This window comes from Lethenteron reissneri, chromosome 53 (assembly GCF_015708825.2).
Source record: "Lethenteron reissneri isolate LAM-NWPU_2019-01 chromosome 53, ASM1570882v1, whole genome shotgun sequence".
In the NCBI taxonomy this organism is placed as follows: domain Eukaryota; kingdom Metazoa; phylum Chordata; class Hyperoartia; order Petromyzontiformes; family Petromyzontidae; genus Lethenteron; species Lethenteron reissneri.
Window position 1 is genome coordinate 1,859,238 of NC_083831.1, and position 24,113 is coordinate 1,883,350.

The window sequence follows — 24,113 nt, forward strand, 5'->3', positions numbered from 1 at the left end:
TTATCGTATTAACACTGTTATTGTCAGACTGTCTTGCTCTAAATCCCAATACACGGTGCAGCAAACCAAAATAATATATACAGTAGAGTTATAGCTTCACGTATTATTATTGTATACGGGGTTAAAAACATCGCGTAGCTATATCAGTTGAAAGTGAGTGGGGAGAAAAGAGGGAGGCCCAAGTCGTTTATTTTACAATATGTAGTTATAGCCGACATTATTGTATAATAATAGATGTGTGTGTATATGTTTACTGATATATATAGTAGAGTTATAGGCTACATATTATTTTTCGATTTAAAGCTTTCATAACCGCAGGGATTCATCTTCTTGGTTCTTTCGGTAAAGTCACGTAGAAGGGAAATAATAAACGAATAAAAATCAAACATAATAAAATACAATTCTCACGACGTTTCGGCCACAACACAAGGAGCACGGCTGCTTGCGAAACGCCGAACTAATCCTTTGCTGCGCCACCTCCCAAGCAAGCTGCAGCTAAGTCGGCGACCGGAGAGAGGGGGAGGGACGACGCTCACTCGCGACCCGGCAATGGCGACGGTTTCTGAAGCTCAGCACCACGGAGCTCACGTGCCACGGAGCTCACGTGCCACGGCGCTCGCGGTTTCGCACGGCGGGCGCCAAATAACGACGCACATCCGCAACTCGAGCGCGCTGCACGAGAGCGGTGGTGCCCGTTGGGTTTTTATTTTCACGGAAAGGGGAGCGGCCACGGTCTAGCGGAGGAGAGGGAGGAATTGAGCCTGGGCTTGAACAGAGGGCAGGGCAAGGGAAGGGAGTTCCAGACTGTGGGGGCAGCAGAGGAGAACGAGCGACCTGCCGCTGAGCGAAGGGTGGAGTTGGCCCCAGCGTCTGTCCCTGGACCCGCTTACCTTGCCACTGGGCAGGCCCAGCTCCTTCAGGGCCTGGAAGATCACCTTCTCCGTCTTCCCAGATGCAAACGTCCTCGTGATGCTGTAGGGAGGAGGAGGGGGAGGGAGGGAAGGAGGAGAAAGGAGGAGGAGGGAAGAGGAGAGAGGGAAGGAGAAAGGATGAGGGAGGGAGGGAGGGAGGAAGGGAGGGAGGGAGGAGAATGAGGATGAAGGTCAGAGCACAGCTCAGCTCTCAGGGGCAAGGGAGGGACCTGGGGCATTGCCGGTGGCACCCCCAACCCAGTGCCTGCGGTCACCTCACCTTCTCACGGGGATGTGACCGCTGGGGTTCATCAGGAAGCAGAGCTTCATCCAGCTGAGAAACCGGGAGAGAGAGGGGGGGCGGCACACGGCGAGTGTGTGAGGGATTGGTTCAGCACTCACATGGAAAGGCATGCATCGTCGCCATTGTCATCGTCGTCGTCTTCATCATTGTTATCATCATTATCATCATCGTCGCCATTGTCATCATCATCCTCGTCATCGTCGCCATTGTCATCATCATCATGATCATCATCATCTCATTGTCAACGTCACTCTCAAAGTCGTCATCATTGTCATCATCGTCGCAAGCCCAGCGTCGAAGGCAGTCACTTAGCCCGAGCACGTTCGATGGGAGTGAAAAGCCCACGAATGACTCCTCGGCTCTTCAACATGTCTGAGACGCAGCTCCTGGCCGTGCTTCAGGGGCTTCCCCTCATTGTGACGCAGCGCGGCGACAAAAACCCCCCACGGCCGCGACGCCCAGCCCAGGCCGTGAGCCGGGGCACGGGCCCGGTCGCTGTATGCCATCTGCGTGTGGGTCTCTGTGCGATGAGTCAACACATAATATCAATGTACCTCCTGATGAAAATAATAGAGACGACAATGGCAACAACACAGGGATTCACTGTGTGGCTATGCCGTGCATGCCCGAGTGTGACCGTGCGTGGCCGCGTGTTGCTAGGCCGTGCATGGCCAGGCTGCGTGTGGCCGCGTGTGGCCGCGCGTGGCCGTGCGAGGTGCGTGGGCGGCGCCGCTCACTGCTTGCGGAGGCAGGTCATGGGCGAGACGTTGTTGGCACGGAAGTTGTGGATGATCGACTTCAGGCTCTCGAGCCATTTCTGTGCACAGGACAACGCAAATGACGCAACGCCAAGTGGAGTTACAGTCACGTCTACAGGCGACCGCTGCATGGGAGCAGAGGGAGGGGGGGGAGAGAGGAGTGGGTGGGACGTGAGACCCACGGGGCAATGGAGGGGGGGCGTCTCCCTCTAGCAGGGCAGCAGCGCCGCGGGCGGTCACCTTGGCCGTGTCGGCGCTCTCCGCCACCAGGTACATGTTGCTCAGGTTGACGAAGTCGGCGCCGCTGCAGATGCAGAGGATGCGGCCCTCCAGCTCCACCTCGGGGTGGCCGGCGGCCGCCACCGCCGCACCCGCCGCCTCCAGGGCGGAGAGCAGCTTCGGGTCCTGCGGAGATTGGGGGAGGAGGTGGAGGGAGGTGGTCGCTGTAAGAAGTGCGTGGGGGGTGGTCCCTGTAGAAAGTGGTCGTTGTAGGAAGTGCGTGGGGGGTGGTCCCTGTAGAAAGTGGTCGTTGTAGGAAGTGCGTGTGGGGTGGTCCCTGTAGAAAGTGGTCGTTGTAAAAAGTGCGTGGGGGGTGGTCCCTGTAGGAAGTGGTCGTTGTAGGAAGTGCGTGGGGGGTGGTCCCTGTAGAATGTGCGTGGGGGGTGGTCGCTGTAGGAAGTGCGTGTGGGGGTGACGGGCTCACGCTGTGGGCCTCCTGCCACAGCGTGAGCTCACGAGGAGGCCGCCCTCCCGTGCAGAGCGGCAGCAGCAAGCAAGCAAGGCTCACCTTGGGCACGGCTCCATAGCGAACGTTGCTGATGAGGGAGATTTCAAGCACCTGCCCCTCCTACCGGTGACGATGGCCACGGGGAGATGGGCATGGGGAGACAGACACGGGAAGATAGACACGGGAAGACAGACACGGGGAGAAAGACACGGGGAGACAGGCACGGGGAGACAAGCACTTTTGAGAATATCATTTTAATCCGAGCGCATCACACGTTCTCATTACCGCCGCAATAGTAACTTGCACGGCCGATGACAGGATCACGGGCGTGATCCTGGCGCTATTGCCCACAAACACGCCACCAACTTGCATTGACCAGCGTGGAGATGTACGGTCAAATAACCCCCCCCCCCCCGCGCGAGGACCCAGACGGAGTGGGAAGGCCTTCGCCCAGCAGTGGATCCTGAACACGGTCGATCGAATCGAACGCCGCACGACGGAATCGTCCAATTCAGCGAGATCAAGCTCCGTTATCCACTCGCTCACTCATCCCGCCGTCGCTCCGTTCCCATTGTCCTTCACCTTTCCTTCACTCTTCCAGCGCAGGAAGAAGCCGAACTCGTCCACCTGGAAGAGGCAGCTCAGCTCCACGCCGCCGGATTCCTGCGCGACAGACAGAGTTCGATGAGAGAGAGGGGAGAGGTAGGGGAGTGTGTGGAGGGGAGTCGAATGAGGTGAGATAGGGGGGGAGGTAGCGGAGTGCGTGGAGGGGAGTAGAGGGAGATGAGAGGGGAGAAGAGGGAGGCAGGAGAGAGTCAATGCAGGATCTTTAAGGCACCGAGTGCAATCATCCTCTGGGCTTGGTGGCCGATGTAGGATGCGGGGAGGCGACGGACAAGGGAGCCAGGGAGGGGGGGCGAGGGATGGGGGGGGGCGAGGGACGGGGGGGTAGGGTGCACCTCGTCGTAGCGGTCGAACACGGCTCCCTGCTGCAGGAAGTGGGGGAGCTCCTTCTGCCACTTGAACTCGTATGTCTTGGGCATGGCGCATCTAGTCCTGCACACCTTCGCAAACAAACAAAAGAGAAAGGTCCACCGCGTAGCCTTGAACACGCTGTCGGGCCAAGTGCTGTTAACGATCGCCTACCAAGGATGACACGAGCGGGTGGGTCGCCAGCACCACGCCCGGCCGATTTTGTCTCCCCAGTGGCGATGTTCACACCCCGCACCAGGTACTAATACGAGGCGGAGCCGACCTAAGGGAGGCCCATGACCGGTTCAGATAATCACCACACGGGGTAACTGCCCAGAATAACAACCTATGGTGGTGACCACCAGGCTAACTATACTAGTTACTAGACTAGTTCCTACGTGACTGGTGTAGTTAGCCGGGTGGTGACCACCAGGCTAACTACACTAGTTACAACGTAACTGCTACTATGGACTGGACCACAGCTTGGGTCCAGGTCCACGTGTTGAAGACTCTGTAGGACGTAAAACGTAGACGAAGGCTTCTTCAGGATGAACAACAGCCCCGGTCCCTCTGGGGGACCCGGCTTTTATCCTCTGCGGCGTGGCTGGCTACGCCCTTGGCCACGTCCACCTTCCAGAATCCTCGAGCAGGATCTGGACCCCGACCACGTGACCACCCCTAGCCCCCACTTGGGGCTCCTTTGTAGACTTAACTGGTCACGTGTCCTCTCGGGTCAACCAGAGTGCCATTCCTATGGCCGGCACTCCCACACCCAATCCTGTAGGGCTGGCACTGCACGCCAAGCGTGGTGCCATCCAGCGCTATCAACCAACACTCACCGAGCCCCTTTAGGGCCGGTACTACACCCACATCATAGCGGTGTCCACGATGTTGTTACATCGCACGCCGTGCAGTTATATCCCGTGATGTCACTACACATATATACGCATGCATGCACACCTAAACAGACAATATACACCACGAACTCAACATGCACTCCCACAGACATGCGCGCGCACAAACACACACACACGCATCCGCGCACGCTTGCTCTCACACGTCCGCGTGAACATTTGTCGCCAAAAAAAAATCACGGCGCGTCCAGCACACCGCGCTGCGCTTCCCAGCACAGGCGCGAATCTCCCGCCGAGGCTGGAATTGCCGCTACTCCCAACAAATGGAGGCGGCGGCCAAACTAAAGCGCCGAAAACGCGGCCCCCGCTCCCCGCTGTCTCCGCCAAACGGATATTTACACCTGGCGGGGAACTCGCGCAGTTGTGGCCTCCGTGCGGCATGGCACAGTGGCGCTGTGGGGATGGGGCGAAAGGGTTTGGGCGGTGGGGTTGGGGCGGAGGGGTGGGGTTGGTGTTGTGTCGCAACGGCGCTGGGACTGCAAACGCCGAGATGCAACACAAACGGACAGGAGGACATTTTGCGTGCAATTGCGGCGATGATGATGATGATGATGATTGTCGTTGTAGTTACACAGCTGACAAAAGCCGCGACGTTTAACGTCCTCCGGGAAGTCCGAGAGATCTCTCCCCAGGACGGCAGCAGCTGCCGCAATCGACGAGATGACCGACCCTGGGACAAACCAGGACGGGTCGCGACCCAACTGCTGGCCTGCCCACGTGGTGCCACCACTCAAGCGGGGGACAGCGGCTCGGGAACACAACCTCCTGAACATCGTCACTCTCATCACTGTCTCACCCGGCCACCGCGGCATCTCTCCGCCACCCCCTCTTCATCTCTCCCCTCCACCCCCCCTCCCCCGTTATCTCCCCCTGCAGGAGGCCGTGTCTCCGCGCGAGCCACTCTCTCTCATCTCGCTCAGTCAATTTCGCATTGCAACGGAACAGGAACGGTAACAAGGGCCGAAAAAAAGAAACCCATCACTACCTCGGCAGCCAACACCCGACCGAGTGGAACCATGCCGCTGGGCTCGGTGCCACCGCACAGCCGACTCGGCCGCGACCCACGGCCGTGGCGGTCAATCCCTGCGGGAGCTGCCGAACCACGGCCCCTCTCTCTCTCTCCCGGGCGCGGAGCGAGCGGTGGAGCGAGCATCGAGTGCACCGCAACCCCCTGCGGATCTTTCATGTCGGATCAAAGTATCCGCGGGCGGCATGCGGCGGAGGACGCGGCACAGTGGAGCGAAGCCGCGTGGGGAGGGCACTGGCGGCGACGACGATGACACCGTCACCTGCCGTGCCGTGTGCCGGCCGGCGCGGTGTGGGGGCCCCGTGGTCACCGATCGTGACTTCCACAGTGGCAAGATGTTAATTCCCTCGCCAGGTATGCAGGTGGTCGTGGGTTCGATCCCGACCCTACACCTGCTGTATATTTGGAGTTTGCGACTCTCTCTCACCGTGGTTCGCGTGGATTTTCCTCTGGTTTTTCCCTCCACATCACGCATTTAGAGTATTTGGCTGCTTTTAATTTCCACGTGATGATGAGAAGCCACTTCGTTGAGCTGCCATTTGTGATAGCCAGGTTGCTTCTGAAAAAGAGCTCAACAGCTCAGTGGGCCTTACCTGTGGGAAAATGACTTCCCCCTCTCGTGCATTGACCGGGGGGGCAGGGGGAGTCAATTGATCAATTGAGGAAGGGATCTCAGGGGTAGCTCTGGGATTTCCGCTTCTGCGGGCGGTTCTCCACCATTCTCCGAGAGTTCCGGGTGGGGGGGGGGGAGAAAAAGTGAATCTCGAATGTTCGCCACCACGCCAACATCGGCGATGCGGTAAACATCGGAGGGGGGGGTGGGGAGAACCGCCAAAAAACGTCGCCAAACAAAAGTTGGGCCGCCGTCAGCAGAGGAGGGAGGTGGGGGCCGCGGGCGTGACGACGGCCGGCGGGCAGTGGCCCTCACGAGCCCAGCCGCAGACTCGACCGGTCGACACGACGGTGGAGGAAGCCGGCGCCCGCCCGCACGCGCAACGCGGAGGGAGCGGAAGCGCCACTGTCCTAGAGCGGGGACGTCAGTCTCAAATCACGCGTGGAGGGAGGGGCCTGGCACAAAATCTGTTTGGACAGCGGGGGGGAGGGGGGTGCAATGAGAGCAGCACACCGTCTAACCCCGAGCGCGCCGGCACCACCGACGAAGATCCCCCGAAGAGCACTGAACAGACTGTTGGGGCAAGCGCTGTTGCCGAGAAGCGATGAAGGCCGGCACTGTGGCACACGAGGAGGTGTTTGGGTCGGCACCGCACCCGGCCGCGTTTGTCTCCCCCAGCGGTGATGTTTGACACGTCGCGTGAGGTACACATTTAGGGCCGAGTCGACGTTAGGGGAGGCCCAGGACCGGGTTCAGATAATCGTCACCGGTGTTGGCTCTGAGCGGGAATCGAACCTCAGACTGCCGAGTTCGTAGTGCAGGGCCACACAACTACCACCAACGTAACCAACACCAACCGCCATTCGCCACTAAGTGGTGGTAACGTCACCACGACGCTTGTGCCAGGCCAAGTGCACCTTGAGGCCACGTGAAGTGTCGAACGCCCACTGGCAGGAGGTCACGGGGCAGACCCAGGTGCCACGGGTCGACTAACAACACCACTACTACCACCAACACCACTACTACCACCAACACCACCGACGACACCACTGCATGAGCGCAACCGTCTTCATCGACCGTCTACAATGCATCAGGGAATCCACCACCTCCACCGGTCCATCCTACCACCACCGTCCACCGCTACCAAAAACACGACCAGCACCGCCGTCGCCGCCACCACCGCACCGCTGCGTGGTGCTCGCCGCCCCCCTCCCCGGTGCTCGTCCGTGGCGGCCCTCAGGACGAGGGGATGTACGTCGCCCCCTAGCCCCGTCTCGTGCCGTTCCGCGCACGCGCATTCGGACATCGTTGCGAACACAATTGCGCACGATTGCGAACACAATTGCACGCGATTGCAAAAAAAAAGGCGATCGAGTGCAATTGTGCCCGTCGAGCCGAATGACAGCCAGGGTGGCGGCTATTACTGCACGTGGCCTGTGACCCAGCAGTGTGGAGGATGCGGCAAGGGTTGGTGGATCACAAAGACAAAGATCTCCCGTATAGCCTATAGCAGACTGTTGGGGCAAGTGCTGTCAGCGAGGCCGGCACAGCACACGAGGGGGTAGGTGGCCAGCATCACGCCGGGCTGCCTTTGTTTCCCCAGTGGTGATGTTTACTACACACCGCACCAGGTACTGATTTGAAGTCGAGTCGACCTAGGGGAGGCCCAGGACCGGTTCAGACAATGGTCACTGGTGTTGGCCGAACTGGTGACGGTGGGTTTGCCGTGCAGCGTCGCGCTATCTGCAACACCACCACACTAACTCGTGAAACTCCCTCCCTTAACCGTGGCCGTCGATGTCGCCATCTCCTCCCGGCTCATGGGCCAGGGGTTGCTATGGCAGTACAGCAGGTGAGTTAATATCCATCTGTAGTTCATCTGTATAGGGGCCAAGAGTTATCCCCCCCGCCACCACCTCCCCACACCGTTGTATGCGCGGGGTTCTTCTCTGGGTTCTCCTGTTGCCTCCCTCGTGGATGAATGCTCATTCACGGAGTCGACCAAGCATCACAATACCGGACCACGTGGTCCCAATACCGGACCACGGAATTGCTTAGTGGCGCTGGTTCCGGCCGCCTTCCCCCGTCTGTCCATGTTGTTCCCACGCCTCTGGATCCCCCCTCTATCGCCTCCGAGAGAGCGGACTCGAACCAACGCACGCTGCATCACCAACTCCACACCAGCCGTCGGCGCTGGTCGGTACGACGGCGTCCCGGTCCCGCGTGCGTCTTCTCATCCGCACGCTCCGTCTCCCACGGCGATAATCCCACCCCCTGCCCCCACCCAGGGTGTGCGCGTGCTCCCCACGCTCATCCCCGTGCACCTTTCCGGCGCCTGCCGCGCCGCCTCTACCGGTGCGAGAGAAGCACGACTCCGGTAACCTGCTCCGCGGGATGAACCGCGACCGCCGATTGTCCCAGACAATGGCTTCGTGTGGAGTCGACGCAGGGGGGTGGATGCCGCCCCAACGCGACTTCCGACGAGAAGTCGCGGCTTATCGACCGCAGGCGCGCGGGAACAACCGCGGCCAGGCCTTCTCGCCGATGGGATGGGGGGCGGCTCTCCGCTTTAAAAAGAGCCCCGTCCCCCGTCGTCACGAGCCCCGATTACGATGCCGGCCCAACGGCTTGAGGGACGTGAGCCCCGTCGCTCGGATGTTCCTCAAACCCGACGCTCGGAGAGCTTTGAGGCGCGGCACTGAGAAGGCTCAGGCCTATAATCCCCCAATCTGGTGCGGGCCGCTCCGTCGGGCTCACCGGCTCCGCGCCCACCCCGCGCTCTCTCGCCGCTGAGACTCCAATCAATTTCACCCCCCCCCCCCCCCCCCAACGTCAGCTCTATGCGGTCGGGTGGCTCTGTGTGGGCCGGGAGAGCTTCGGCACCCCCGAGTCGTGAATGGCGATTGTTACGCGCGTGGCTCGCAGGGTCGCCCCGCGCGACGTCTCCCTGCACATCCCGGGGAGATCGCCGCGCGCGGATAAACGCCGCTCGGCACAGGCAGCGCCGGCCCAGACCGGTTACCCTTTCACCCACAGAGCCAGACTCACAGACACAGACTCACATAGAGACACACACACTAACAGAGACACACACACTCACGTAGAAACACACACTAACAGAGACGCACACACTCACACAGAGACGCGCACACTCACGTAAAAACACACACACTAACAGAGACACACACACTCACACAGAGATGCACACACTCACACAGAGACGCACACACTCACAGAGACACACACACTCACACAGAGACGCACACACTCACGTAGAAACACACACACTAACAGACACACACACTCACACAGAGATGCGCACACTCACATATAAACACACACACTAACAGAGACACACACACTCACACAGAGACGCACACACTCACGTAGAAACACACACACTAACAGAGACACTCACACAGAGACGCACACACTCACGTAGAAACACACTAACAGAGATACACACACTCACACAGAGACGCACACACTCACGTAGAAACACACACACTAACAGAGACACTCACACAAAGACGCACACACTCACGTAGAAACACATACTAACAGAGACACACACACACTCACACAGAGACGCACACACTCACGTAGAAACACACACACTAACAGAGACACTCACACAGAGACGCACACACTCACGTAGAAACACACTAACAGAGATACACACACTCACACAGAGACGCACACACTCACGTAGAAACACACACACTAACAGAGACACTCACACAAAGACGCACACACTCACGTAGAAACACATACTAACAGAGACACACACACTCACACAGAGACGTACACACTCACGTAGAAACACACAAACTAATTTTAGATTTGAAGTTTTCGTGACTGCAAGGGTCCATACTCTTAGTTCTTTTTCGGTAAAGTCACTGTATCAATTTTTCTGTGACGGTTCCACCTGAAGACGGAAGCTTGTGTTGCCTCCGAAACGTCGTGATTTAATTTAATTTATTTTTTTACCTACGTGACTTTACCGAAAAAAACAAAGAGTATAAACACACACTAACAGAGACACACACTAACACAGAGACACACACACTCACGCAGAGACACACAACAACAACAACAACCGCCATTTGCCACTAAGTGGCGGTAACATCACCACGATGCTTGTGCCAGGCCATGTGCACCTTGAGGCCACGTGTCGAACGCCCGCTGGCAGGAGGTCACGGGGCAGACCCAGATGCCACGGGTCGACTGACTGAGACGACTGGCTGATGCACCACCTGTGCCCCCTACTGTGCCAACTTGCTGTGCTTTAGCCACCCGGCGCTCCGCTCGTTGTTGTGAGCGTGGCTCCTCCGTCCTCCGTTGTTGTTGGAGGGCGACTGCCTCCAACTGCCCAGTAGCGTCCTTCACGAGTCTCCTCCACAGAGGCCGATCTTAACACCGCTGGTACCAGTCCTCGGCAAGTCCACTCAGCTCCACATCCTCCTGTACCACATCACTCCATCTCTTCTCTAGCCCGTACCGCGCCCGTTTTGCCCCCTTAATCCATTCGAACAAAAGCTGTTTAGGCATGCGGTGGCTGGGCATGCGGGCTACATGGCCCAGCCAACGCAACCTTGCCTGCCTGAGGAGCTCACCGATGGGACTTTGTCCACATCTTTCAAGGATTTGTGAGCTCCTCACACAATCCAGCCTGGTTAAACCCAGGATGGATCGTAGACAGGCCAGCCTAAATGTTTCTAACCGGTGAGGATGTTCCATTAGGAGGGTCCACGTTTCTCAATCGTAGAGAAGGGAGGGAATGACTGTGACCGAGAAGACCTGAAGCTTCGTGTGGAGCGAGAGACCAGGTAGCTTTCACACAGCGTTATGCAACCGATAAAAAAATGATGCCGCTCGACTGATTGGGAGTGAGACCTCTGCTGTTAAACCGGAACCGGTCATGCCAAGGTTTGGGAAACTCTCCACTCTCTCCACAACTGCCCTATCACCAATTGGGAGTTGTGGGGACGATGCCAACCCCAACCGCAAGCGATCATGAAATTCTCGCTTGCAACTTTCATCAGCTAGCTGAGACCATGCCACTAAGGGTTTGAATGGGGTCCTGGGTGTACACCCACCCCCGGAGTGGAAGAATAGCAGGCGCATCTTACTGAGGACAAGTCGATGGTCAGTGGGCAGATCAGCTCCACGGTAGGTCCTGGTGTCAAGGACATGGGCCCGCATCCGCTGTTCCGTCACTACGTAGTCCAGCAGATGTTCTTGCTTGGACCTGGCATGCATCCATTATGTGGTGTGGATGCGCTGATGCCAGAACAGCATGTTGGTAATTACAAGCCTATGGGCTGCACAAAAATCTAGCAGCCTCCTGCCGTTGTTATTGAGCTGATCTGGCCCATGCCTTCTAATTACTCCAGACCAGGTGCCAGCATCATGACCAACTCGGTCATTGAAGTCACCAAACAAGATTACTCTATCCCGAGGGGCCACTTTAGCTAGCACCTGTGACAGGAGGTCATAGAAAGCATCTGACTCATCGGCCTTGCCTGTATCCCTCCACGGATGTTCATCTTCAGTGGGAGCATAAGTAACCACGACCACCACTCCTCGCCTCTGGTTGATGGGAAGGCGAGCCCAAAGTAGCCTGGGGCTTACAGCTTCCCACACCTTACCGCCACGCTCCCACGCCCCCTTCATTATTTTATTTAGAAGAGCCACACCCTGTTGTTTGGCAGTCTCCTGCCCTGAGTAGAGGACTGTCCACCCCTCATGGTGGCATGAGCCAGAGCCGGTCCACCAGACCTCCTGAATACCACAGACATCCAGGCGGTACCGGTCCAGCTCCCCACGTGGCCATACGCAGTGTTTTTGTTGTTGTTTCTGGAGGAGCCCTGAGGGTAAGGATTCAGTCTCCTGGCTCCGCCAAATGGGGTTAAGCCATGAGACATCATAGACGCCTGTCCCCCCGGGGCCTCCGGCACAAGCGTAAAAAATGTTTTACCTCGTAGTTTAGTGGCAGTTAATTGAAGGTGGATGGGTTACCAGCCCCTCGCACCCATCAAGAGCCCCCATTTGGCCACTGTGGTGGCTACAAACGCCATGAGGGGAAAGGCCAATCTGAATTGGCCCTCCCCCACGGCACTGCCCACGACAGCTTTGCTCGTCCGGCACCACGAGGAGGTAAGGGGTTGTTTTTCAGATACACAACACAGAGACCCACACACTAACACAGAGACACACACACTAACACAAAAATGCACACACAAACGCAGACACACACACTAACACAGAGACCCACACACAACACAGAGACACACACAATACAGAGACACACACTAACACAGAGACACACACTAACACAGAGACACACACTAACACAGAGACACACACTAACAGAGACCCACCGACTCACACAGAGACGCACAGACTCACATAGACCCAGACTCACATAGAGACCCATAGACTCACACAGACCCATGGACTCACATAGACTCACATAGAGACTAACAATCACATAGAGACCCATATACTCACATAAGACTCAGATAGACTCACGTAGAGACCCACATACTCTCATAGAGAGCCATAGAGTCTCAGAGATCCATAAACTATCACAGAGACCCATAGACTCACATAGAGACTCGTAGACTCGCATAGAGACCCACAAGGTTTAGCTGGGTTCTACAGTGCAGCGAGTTGATGGTCTCAGCCCGGTAACCAATGAATGCATTTGCTTCTGCGCTTCATTTGGGCCAAAATTCCAGCTCTGAAAATGTTAAAGTGTCGCTTCGACTGCCGCGGGAAGAGCATTACCCAGTGGCGGGGCGAGCGTGGAAGTGCACCGAGTGATGATGATGATGTTGGTGATGATGATGATGTTGGTGACAATGATGATGGTGATGTTGGTGATGATGATGTTGGTGATGTTGGTGACGATGATGATGTTGGTGACAATGGTGATGATGTTGGTGATGTTGATGATGGTGATGTTGGTGATGATAATGATGATGTTGGTGACAATGATGATGGTGATGTTGGTGATGATGATGTTGGTGATGTTGGTGACGATGATGATGTTGGTGACAATGGTGATGATGTTGGTGATGTTGATGATGGTGATGTTGGTGATGATAATGATGATGTTGGTGACAATGGTGATGATGTTGGTGACAATGATGATGGTGATGTTGGTGATGATGATGATGTTGGTGACAATGATGATAGTGATGTTGGTGATGATGATGTTGGTGATGTTGGTGACGATGATGATGTTGGTGACAATGGTGATGATGTTGGTGATGTTGATGATGGTGATGTTGGTGATGATAATGATGATGTTGGTGACAATGATGATGGTGATGTTGGTGATGATGATGATGTTGGTGACAATGATGATGGTGATGTTGGTGATGATGTTGGTGATGATGGTGATGGTGATGATGGTGATGATACTGGGCTGAGTCGCAACCGCCAATGAGGATTTGAACTCCACAAAGAGTCACTCTCTCCCTCTCTCTGTCTCTTGCTGGTAGGTCACCCTCCATGCAGCACGGAGCGAGGGTCGAGGCAAATTGGGGAGTAATTTAAAGGATGTCACATTGAGTCATGGCATCCATGGAGATAAGGTGAGGTGTGTGAGCTGGGTGGTGAGGTGAGCTGTGTGGTGAGGTGTGTGAACGCCCCTTGGGTGAACGTCGTTGCACGGGCCCGGAGTGGAAGCTCCCTCCGTTATCTCAGTCCGGCACTCCGTGTCGTGTTCATTTGCTCTGGACATTTTATTTTTCAATACGCGTGGTAAACCGGTTATGACCGGTTCATGCCGGTTCCTTCATTAGATTCCTGTTAACGCAAAACAAAACAATAGTTTGTAGGATTGTAGCGACGCTAATGCGACATCTGCTCGCCGTGCCCGTGGTCCCCTCCCTCCCTCCCTGCCCGCTGCCGCTGTCCACGCAAATAAAATAACAAAATAATCCCCCTCGGCTCCCCTCGGCTCCCCACGGCTCCCCTCGGCTCTCCTCGGCTCCCCTCGGCTCCCCCACGGCTCCCCTCGGCTCCCCACGGCTCCCCACGGCTCCCCTCGGCTCCCCTCGGCTCCCCACGGCTCCCCTCGGCTCCCCACGGCTCCCCTCGGCTCCCCTCGGCTCCCCATGGCTCCCCTCGGCTCCCCTCGGCTCCCCACGGCTCCCCTCGGCTCCCCTCGGCTCCCCTCGGCTCCCCCACGGCTCCCCTCGGCTCCCCTCGGCTCCCCACGGCTCCCCTCGGCTCCCCTCGGCTCCCCACGGCTCCCCCCAACCGCTGGGTGACTGCGTGGGCGAGCGACGACCCCGCGCGACGCCGTGGACGCGACGCAGCATCGCAGTGTCACACGGTGTCATTGTCACTCAGCGTCAGTGTCACAGAGCGTCATGCAGCAGCGCACAGCGGCTCCTGCTGCGCCTGCTGCTGTGCGGCTGCAGCTCCGGACGCCGGACGGCGACGGCAGCCGCGCGGGTTGGGAGAGAGAGCGGCAGTCGCGCGCAAAGAAAATAACGGGAAGGCCTCCACCACCTGCACGGAAATGCGGAGACTCGCGCGGAGAGATGCACGGACTCGCAGAGACCGACAGATTCACAGATCCATAGACTCACACCTGCAGGGACACAGAGGTTGACAGAGAGACCCATGAGACTCGCACAGAGTGACCAACAGATTCTAAACTGAACTATTCTTTTTTATTAAACCAGGTAAAGGCCACCTGGCGATGTATGTCTTTTTCAGAAGCGAACTGGCCACCAAAGATAGCTCAAGCAAGTGGCTTATCATCGCGTGGGAATTATAGCAGCGACATCCACGGAGCGCACTTTGATTCTAAATGTGGAGGGGGGAAATCGCAGGACCCGGAGGAAAACCCACGCGGCCACAGGGAGAGAGCGAGACGCAGACTCCAAATATACAGCGACGGGTGCCAGGGATCCAGGGATCGAACCCACGACCTCCTGTATACCAGGCGAGGTAGTTAACATCTCATAGCCACCGTGGCGCCCCTCACCGAGGGAACCCACAGACTTGCACGGAGACAAAGAGACCCGCAGAGGGATGCAGGCGCTTATGGGCAGCAGAGGAGACCGAGCGGACCTCCCGCTGAGTCAAGGTCGACTGACGGCCTCTGACGAAAGCCATTGTTGCTGGAGCGGGGAGCGGAGAGCCAGAGAGCGAGAGATGAGAGGGGAGGGGTAGAGGGAGCCTCCACAGCATGGGTGGATTCTATTATGCGTTGCGGCTTTGTTTACCCGTTGAAAGCCTCGCCGAATCTCGTGACCTTTTTTCCCAAGGAGGGTGCTGCCAAAGTTTTCGCGGTGGAAGGGCAAATGATCGCTGCTGCGTCGTAATCCACGGAAGTAATTTGCGACAATTTTTCACGGTCCGAATATTTGCAAGATTTTGGACCGCAACGCGGGCACGCCATGGGCCTCCTCTCTCGCGAAAGGACGTCAACGGGATCCTCAACGTTGACCGCGAGACCAACGCCGCACGCTCCTTTGAGTGGGGGCCACCACTGAGGCCACCACTGAGGCCACCACTGGGGCTACCACTGGGGCCACTACTGGGACCACCACTGGGGCCACCACTGGGGCCACCACTGGGACCACCACTGGGGCCACCACTGGGGCCACCACTGGGACCACCACTGAGGCCACCACTGAGGCCACCACTGAGGCCACCACTGGGACCACCACTGGGGCCACCACTGAGGCCACTACTGGGGCCACCACTGGGACCACCACTGGGGCCACCACTGAGGCCACCACTGAGGCCATCACTGGGGCCACCACTGGGACCACCACTAGGGCCACCACTGGGGCCACCACTGGGGCCACCACTGAGGCCACCACTGGGGCCACCATTGAGGCCACCACAGAGGCCACCACTGGGGCCGTGTCGCCGCCCTGGCGAGTTCAAGGCCACGATGGTGGCAGAGGAGAGCGAGCGACCTTCCACTGCCCTGGGTACTTCGTCTGCCGTGCTGCACGGCTGGGCTTGCTGCTCCGCCTCATCCCCTCCGTGCATCTTCACCGATTCACCCTCCTCTAGAGTTTTCCACTCCCCCTCCGCCCCCCCCTTCCGCCCCCCCCCCCCTTTTTCCGCCCCCTCCGCTCCTTCAGAACGCTTTGCTGTGGAATGCGCCACGGCACTGTGCGGCAGAGTTCGGGTCCTCACGCGGCCGAGTGTGAAGGCTCTCCCGGCACATCCCAGGCCAAGGCCGCCCGGCTAATGCACTCACTGCGCCGCCGGCTGCCCCGCGGCGCAGTGATTTAGGGGGTAGTTTGGAGACGATCGCGTTTCAGGAAATGTGCCGAACATTACCCCCCCCCCCCCTCTTAAGTAGCTATCACTCTCGCGTCGCGCAGCCTCTCTCGCTCGGCCCTCCAGCGGCGGAGACTCCGGGGCCTCTTCGCCACGGTGATTGAATCGTGATGAATGAGCGGCGGCATGTCCCGTAATGGGAGGGGGGGGGCGAGGTTTCTGCGCTGGGGGTTGAGGGCCTGGGGTTTAAACAGCACAGACTTAACAATCTCCGAAGTGGCCCGTTTGACCGAAGCAAACATTCTTCGCGCGCCCGTTATTCGACGGGGAGTTTTTGTTGCCGTGAAAAAATATTAGAAAATATCAACATTACGGCTACGTCTCTGAAAGCGAGTAGGTGGCGGTGGCACTTGCCGCGGCCGACAAAAAGGGGATGCAAAAGCGCAAAACGATAAACAAACAAAATCTCGGGACGCGTCCCGAGGGCAGTGGCGTCGGGGGACGTCTCAACAAAAACGTTCGACCGCAAGAACAGGACGCGGGCATGAGAAACGCCGCCGTTGTCGTCCAGACCACGGAGGAGGGCCCCTCGCGAAGGGCCCGCAAGCAAACAATGAACACCATCCGCTCTCGCTCCGCCAACGCCCCCCAATGAACGCCAGGCTCGGAAGCGGCAAGGTGGCCGCGCCACAGCCACGTTCCGACAGAGATCCGCCCTCATTGGATGGGGCCCTCACCGAGCTGTTTCGCGAGGAATCCGGCCATTTCTCTTTGCGCAAACAGGGACGTCCGCGACACTCGTGCGGCGGCGTCCGCGGGGATTCACATTTCTCGCCTCCATTTTTTCTGGGTTGCTCTCGGACCGGGGGGGTGGGGGGCGGGGTGACGTGAGCAGCAGCCGCGGCGAGAGGGACGCGCGATGCGACCCAGACGGAACCGTGAAGCCCAAACGGCCTACACAACAATTCAGAAGTGTGTTGCCCCATACGCCATAGCCGCCAGCGCACGCTACCGCCTCAAACCGGGGTGGAAAGTCCACGTTCACCGTGACCGGTCTATCACCACCGTACGCGCCGTTATTGAGTTTCCACAAAGCGGGTACCGACGTTGTCGAGACTCAAATGGCTGATGGGCCGAGTCAAATCCTCGACCGGGTGTTGAACTCGCGCCCTTCCACCGATCGCACGGAGGTCGCGGCGTCTCCCACGGTGGCAGTCGTCAACGAATATCAGCCAGGACCATGGTGGCTAGGAGATGTTAACTCCCTCGCATGGTATGCACGAGTTCATGGGTTCAATCCAGACCCTGATGCCTGCTACTTGGAGTTTGCATGTCTCTCTCTATTCGTGGTTGCGTGGATTTTCTCCGGCCCTCCGGTTTTTCCCTTCACATTTAGAAACATGCATTTAGAGTATTCGGCTGCCCATATAAATTTCTCCACGATAAGCCACTTGGGTGAGCTATCATCTGTGGCCAGGTCGCTTCTGAAAAAGAGCCATGTAGCTCAGTGGGCCTCACCTGGTCAAATAAAAAATAAAATAAAAATAGATTACTGCTGGATGAAGGCCTCTCCAACGCAAAGTCGACATTCCCTCCCCCACTCCTCGGATGCAACAATCCCACCGCCCCCCCCCCCCACGCACCACAAGCCCTCCAATCTCAGCGCTCCATCTCATCTCGGGCGGTTCGTCCTCAAAAAAGAAAAAAATATAAAAATTCTGAAAATCCAAAAATTATAAAGCCCCCTTCAAGAATCGTTGTTGACGATCTGGCATCGATTGTCAAGGAAACGGAACGTCACAGGGTGGAGTGGAATGGGGAGGGACCCACCACCTCTTTTGTCTTGATCCCATCCCATGGAAGTTTGCCGATGCCAGCCACACCGAGTCTCGGCCGGGCCACGCTGGGCCCGACATCCCTCGTCGACTTCCCTCGTTGACTCCCCTCGTCTCTCCTTGTGGTTAGTCGTCCATGTGATCACCGATCACCGTGCGCGTGATCACCGATAGCCGTGAGTGTGATCACCGATAGCCGTGCGTGTGATCACCGAGCCACCGTTCCACTGGGGCGTAGCACGCGGCGAGTGCCAACCCGGTCCACCCTCTCCGGACGAGGGGGAAGGGAGCGTAGGCCACCACAGTGTGGTGTGCCGAGGCGGAAACGCAGACGCCAGCCGAACCTTGTCATCTGCTCTGCATTGGTTGGTGGTGGTTGGTGGTGGTGGTTGGTGGTGGTGGTGGTTGGTGGTTGTGGTGGCGGTGGAGCGCTCACTTTCACGTACGCGTCAAAATAAACTAAAAATTACATCGCCCCAATGTATTCGTTGGGGGGATATTTGTTTTTAATTGCCTCGCGCAAGGTCACTCCGAAAACCTAATTAGCGGCGCGCTTCCACCGCGGTAGCGCGACCCTTGAGCTGCGGGGTTTTGTTTTTCTCTGCCGAGTTTGTGCCGCCCGCCTCCTGCCCACGCCACAAGCCTCGGCGCCGCCGCCGCAGCCGCCGCTTCTCGACGCTGCCATTTTCTCGCCCTTTTTTGGGGGGGGCGGGGGGCCCGCCGAGCATCCAGCTGCCAAGAAAAGCCTCTGGGATCATCCGTGAAAGGCTCCGCACAATGGGAGGCGGATGAAAGAGCTCCAAAGGGGGAGCGGCGGCGTGCACGCGAGTGACGCGGGGAGGCACGCGGCGCAGGCATCCGCCGCTGGTCAGGCGAGCCGTGAGCAGCCTTCCTCCAGCGGTGGATAGAGAATGGTCGGTGACGTTGGAAGCAGGAGGCGTGGTCGCGTGTGCTTCACTCGTCCGTGCAACACACAACGGGCAGGTGGGAGCAACCCGAACAAGCCAGGCCCTCTCGTCCAGACTCTGCACCCCACACGGAGTCTCGAAATCTCTCCGCAAGATGATCGTGGCAGTCTAGGGCCCTCACGTGACGTCAGGACCTCCAGCAACGATGTCTCGTGAAACCCGAAACCATCCGACGTCACTAAACGCCGCCTCTCAGTGACCACGAACACCCAGCTCGCAGCCGTGTTGGGCAAAACCGCGTTCGACAAATAATAAGCCTCATGGGAGAAACAGGGCTCCCTCCCTCCCTCCGAGCTTAACTGCGATTCTACGTGATCTTCCACAGCCCTTGGTTATTGTACGGAAGGATGCCGGAGTTTGGCTCCTAGAGCCAAACCCGACGACACGAGTTCAAATCCCGCTCACGGCCAACACCCAGTGACGATTATCTGAACCGGTCCCGGGCCTCCCCTAGGTCGACTCAGCCTCAAATGAGTACCTGCTGCGGTGTGTAAACATCGCTAATGGGGAGACAAAGGCGGTTGGGCGCGGTGCTGGCCACCCGCACACTCGTGTGCCGTGCCGGACTTGTTAGGCACTACTCGCTAACAGCACTTGCCCCCCATAGTGTGTTCAGGCTATACGAGGGATCTTTGCCTTTACCTTTGTTGTGCACACTATCAAATTCAACTCAACACACAAAACGAGCGGTCCTCCATCCCCTCCTCGTCCCCCCCAGCCCCTCCGCTGCCACTCAACGTCCTGAAGCTCGCGCCCCGAAAAATTGTCACTCGAACGTTTTGCCGATTTTTTTCGCCCATCTTGAGACGTCCCGTCTACCCCCCACAACTAGCCGCCCTCAGCGGGTGACGGTGAGGGGGGGGCGGCTATAGGCTGCACGCGACACTAATCGAACGTTCGCGTTTCCCGTAGCAGAGGTTTTGGTTGGGTTCGATCGCGTGAATATAACTGTGTCGTTAAACCCGCCGCCGCCGCCGCCACCCGACGGAGCCAATCATCACGGGCTCGTCGCGAAAACAAAACGTCACGATTCGTTACTAGTACAGCACGAGTGGAGTGTTGGTGAGTGGGGCACCACAACAACATTTACAATTCGAGTCCCGTGACGTCTCGCCGGTAATTGCAACAACAACCACCGCCAGCAGCATCATCAGGTGAGAGCCACAGGGAGTTGTCTGAGAAATCCTCCTCCTCCTGTTTCGGTCTTAAAAAATAATTTGCGTTGTGCCGTGAGCAAGCGAGTGTGTGTCGAGCGTGCGCCTTAACGTTCATCGATACGAAAAACGGAACCCGCACACGCACAAAAACCACGCGTGGTAAACGAATCATTATCGCAGTCAATTCGATCAAACCGCGAGAGAGTAGCCGTACCACCCAACTGATTGGGTGGGGGGGAGGTGGCACTCTCTGACCTCTCATTGCCCAAGGTTACTTTGTTGCTGCTCTGAATGTGCCAACGATGAGCCACTTTGTTGAGCGGCTATCATTTGCGGTGGCCAGGTCACTTCAGAAACATAACTTAAAACCTCTGTGGGGATGGTTTCGTGTTGTATTTGTGTGCGGCTGGATGATTTGTTTACATTTCTTGTACTTTGCACTCCTGTGGGGTGTGCTTGCACTGTTTGTTGTGTGTAACGTTCTTACCCCCGTGCCCCTACACTGCTACATCTGCTACGAAAGAGCTTTATAGCTCATCGGATTCCTCCTGCAAGTGATAAATAACTTGAACCCGATTCTCACGAGTCGATCGAACGACGGTGCGAGCGGAGCGGCGTGCCCCTCCCTGCTGCGACCCGCAGGGACGAGGACCCCTCGTCACGGCGGCGTCGTCGTCGTCAAGGCGTCGTCACCGAAACGTTGTCACGTGTGTCCCCCCCCCCCCCCCCTCATGAAGTAAAAAAATAAGAAAAAATGTGCCCAGAGCCGAAACGGCTTTCAGGTAAAAAAAGAAAAGCCGCGTCGGGGGGCGAGGTTACCTCGTTACCTGTCCCGTTACCTGCCCTCTCTAGCCCACACAGACCCTGTACCCACCCCACCCACACGGACCCTCCACCCCCACCATCCACCCCCTACACCCACTCCACCCACCCACACCCTCCACCCACTCCACCCACACCCCCCACCCACACCCTCTATCCACTCCACCCACACCCTCTATCCACTCCACCCACACCCTCCACCCACTCCACCCACACCCCCCACCCACTCCACCCACACCCTCCACCCACACCCCCCCACCCACACCCTCTACCCACTCCACCCACACCCTCTACCCACTCCACCCACACCCTCCACCCACTCCACCCACACCCCCCACCCACTCCACCCACACCCCCCACCCACACCCTCTACCCACTCCACCCACACCCTCCACCCACACCCCCCACCCACTCCACCCACACCCTCTACCCACTCCACCCACACTCTCCACCCACTCCACCCACACCCTCTACCCACTCCACCCACTCCACCCACACGGACCCTCCACCCACTCCACCCACACCCTCTACCCACTCCACCCACTCCATCCACACGGACCCTCCACCCACTCCACCCACACCCTCTACCCACTCCACCCACTCCACCCACACGGACCCTCCACCCACTCCACCCACACGGACCCTCCACCCACTCCACCCACACTCTCCATCCACTCCACCCACACCCTCTACCCACTCTACCCACTCCACCCACACGGACCCTCCACCCACTCCACCCACACGGACCCTCCACCCACTCCACCCACAGGGACTCTCCACCCACTCCACCCACACAGACCCTCCACCCACTCCACCCACACCCTCTACCCACTCTACCCACACGGACCCTCCACCCACTCCACCCACACGGACCCTCCACCCACTCCACCCACAGGGACTCTCCACCCACTCCACCCACACAGACCCTCCACCCACACAGACCCTCCATCCACTCCACCCACACCCTCTACCCACTCCACCCACAGGGACCCTCCACCCACTCCACCCACACTCTCCACCCACTCCACCCACACTCTCCACCCACTCCACTCACACCCTCTACCCACTCCACCCACACCCTCCACCCACCCCACCCACAGGGACCCTCCACCCACTCCACCCACACTCTTCACCCACTCCACCCACTCCACCCACACCCTCTACCCACTCCACCCACTCCACCCACACGGACCCTCCACCCACTCCACCCACACTCTCCACCCACTCCACTCACACCCCCCACCCACACCCTCCACCCACTCCACTCACACCCCCCACCCACACCCTCCACCCACTCCACCCACACCCTCTACCCACTCCACCCACTCCACCCACACCCTCCACCCACTCCACCCAACCCTCCACCCACTCCACCCACACCCTCCACCCACACCCCCCACCCACTCCACCCACACGGACCCTCCACCCACTCCACCCACACCCTCCACCCACTCCACCCACACCCTCCACCCACTCCACCCACACCCCCCACCCACTCCACCCACACGGACCCTCCACCCACTCCACCCACACCCTCCACCCACTCCACCCACACCCACTCCATCCACTCCACCCACACCCACTCCATCCACTCCACCCACACCCACTCCACCCACTCCACCCACACCCTCCATCCACTCCACCCACACCCCTCACCGGCCCGTGGTGCTGGCGGAGAGCTCCGTGGGGCTGCAATTCACCTCCAGCTCCGTCGCGAGTGGCGACTCCGGCTCCTCCTGCCCCCCGCCCCCCCCAGGGGTCGCCGTGTGCTGTGGAGGCCGCTCAGCTGCCCCTCGTGAGTTCCCTGGAGCTGATCGCGTCCAGTCGAGTCGCGCCCTTCCGATCCGACACGGGGGGCGCGGGGGGTGCGGTTCTTCTGATCCGCCTCTTTGTCTCGGCGTGACCCCGCGACGTTGGCCGGGCCCCCCCCCCCCCCCCCGGCTCTCTGATCCCCCCCCCCCCCCGGCTCTCTGATTCCCCGGTGGCTCAGGGCCCGTGTTGGTCCCAGGGGCCTCCCCGCACCTACGGCTGCTGCTGCTGCTGCTCCTGCTGCTGCTGCCCCTGCTGCTGCTCCTCACAGCCGCGCTGCATCCCAGGCGGCTCGCATGCAGAGGCGCCGCACGATGGCCGTGCCCTCGTGATGGAGGCGGGGGGGGGGGCAGGAGGATGAGGCGGGGGGTGATGATGGGAGACGGAGGATGGAGAGAGGAGGACGGAAGGAAGCGAGGATGGTGATGAGGATGGTGATGATGGTGGTGATGATGGATGACCGGAGTGTGGTGATGGGAGAGGATGGGGATGAGAGGCGTGCCGTGCCTCCACGCCCCTGTCTCTCTGCTCTGTATCCTGTCTCTCTACTCTGTCTCTTGTCTCTCTGCTCTGTCTCCTGTCTCTCTGCTCTGTCTCCTGCTCTCACTGGGGCCGGGTCCACGGGGGGGGGGGGGGGGCTGTTACCTTCCCACGGCGCCGCCGCCTCCACCGCCACGGATTCTTAGGCTCCTGAGATCCGCGCCCGCAGCGAGACCCTGGCGGAGCCGCCTCCTACAAGCCGGCTCGCCAGTCCACTAAGTGAGCCGCTAGCTCTGCAGTGGAGACCCTGGCTGAGCCGTCTCCTACAAGCCGGCTCGCTAATCCACTAAATGAGCCGCTAGCTCTGCAGTGGAGACCCTGGCGGAGCCACCTCCTACAAGCCGGCTCGCCAGTCCACTAAGTGAGCCACGCGCCCTGCAGTGGAGACCCTGGCTGAGCCGTCTCCTACAAGCCGGCTCACCAGTCCACTAAGTGAGCCACGCGCCCTGCAGTATTTCACACTCACCGCCGGTTGACTCCCTCCAGTAAC

General features: G+C 58.7%; 1 protein-coding gene across 2 annotated transcripts in view; it reads right to left on the reverse strand.

The window, feature by feature from the left end:
- Positions 1–23,199, reverse strand: part of LOC133356255 (1-phosphatidylinositol 4,5-bisphosphate phosphodiesterase beta-4-like) — a 75,091-nt gene extending 51,892 nt beyond the window's left edge. For both annotated transcript variants that reach the window (XM_061573651.1, XM_061573650.1), the window contains exons 1-8: positions 22,931–23,199; positions 3,660–3,764; positions 3,283–3,363; positions 2,761–2,820; positions 2,214–2,378; positions 1,953–2,032; positions 1,192–1,245; positions 891–972 (exon numbers count right to left, since the gene is read on the reverse strand). In XM_061573651.1, the coding sequence (XP_061429635.1) occupies positions 891–972; positions 1,192–1,245; positions 1,953–2,032; positions 2,214–2,378; positions 2,761–2,820; positions 3,283–3,363; positions 3,660–3,743 (606 nt within the window). In that variant the 5' untranslated portion in view covers positions 3,744–3,764; positions 22,931–23,199. The remainder of the gene's footprint in view (positions 1–890; positions 973–1,191; positions 1,246–1,952; positions 2,033–2,213; positions 2,379–2,760; positions 2,821–3,282; positions 3,364–3,659; positions 3,765–22,930) is intronic.
- Positions 23,200–24,113: the final 914 nt, after the last annotated feature.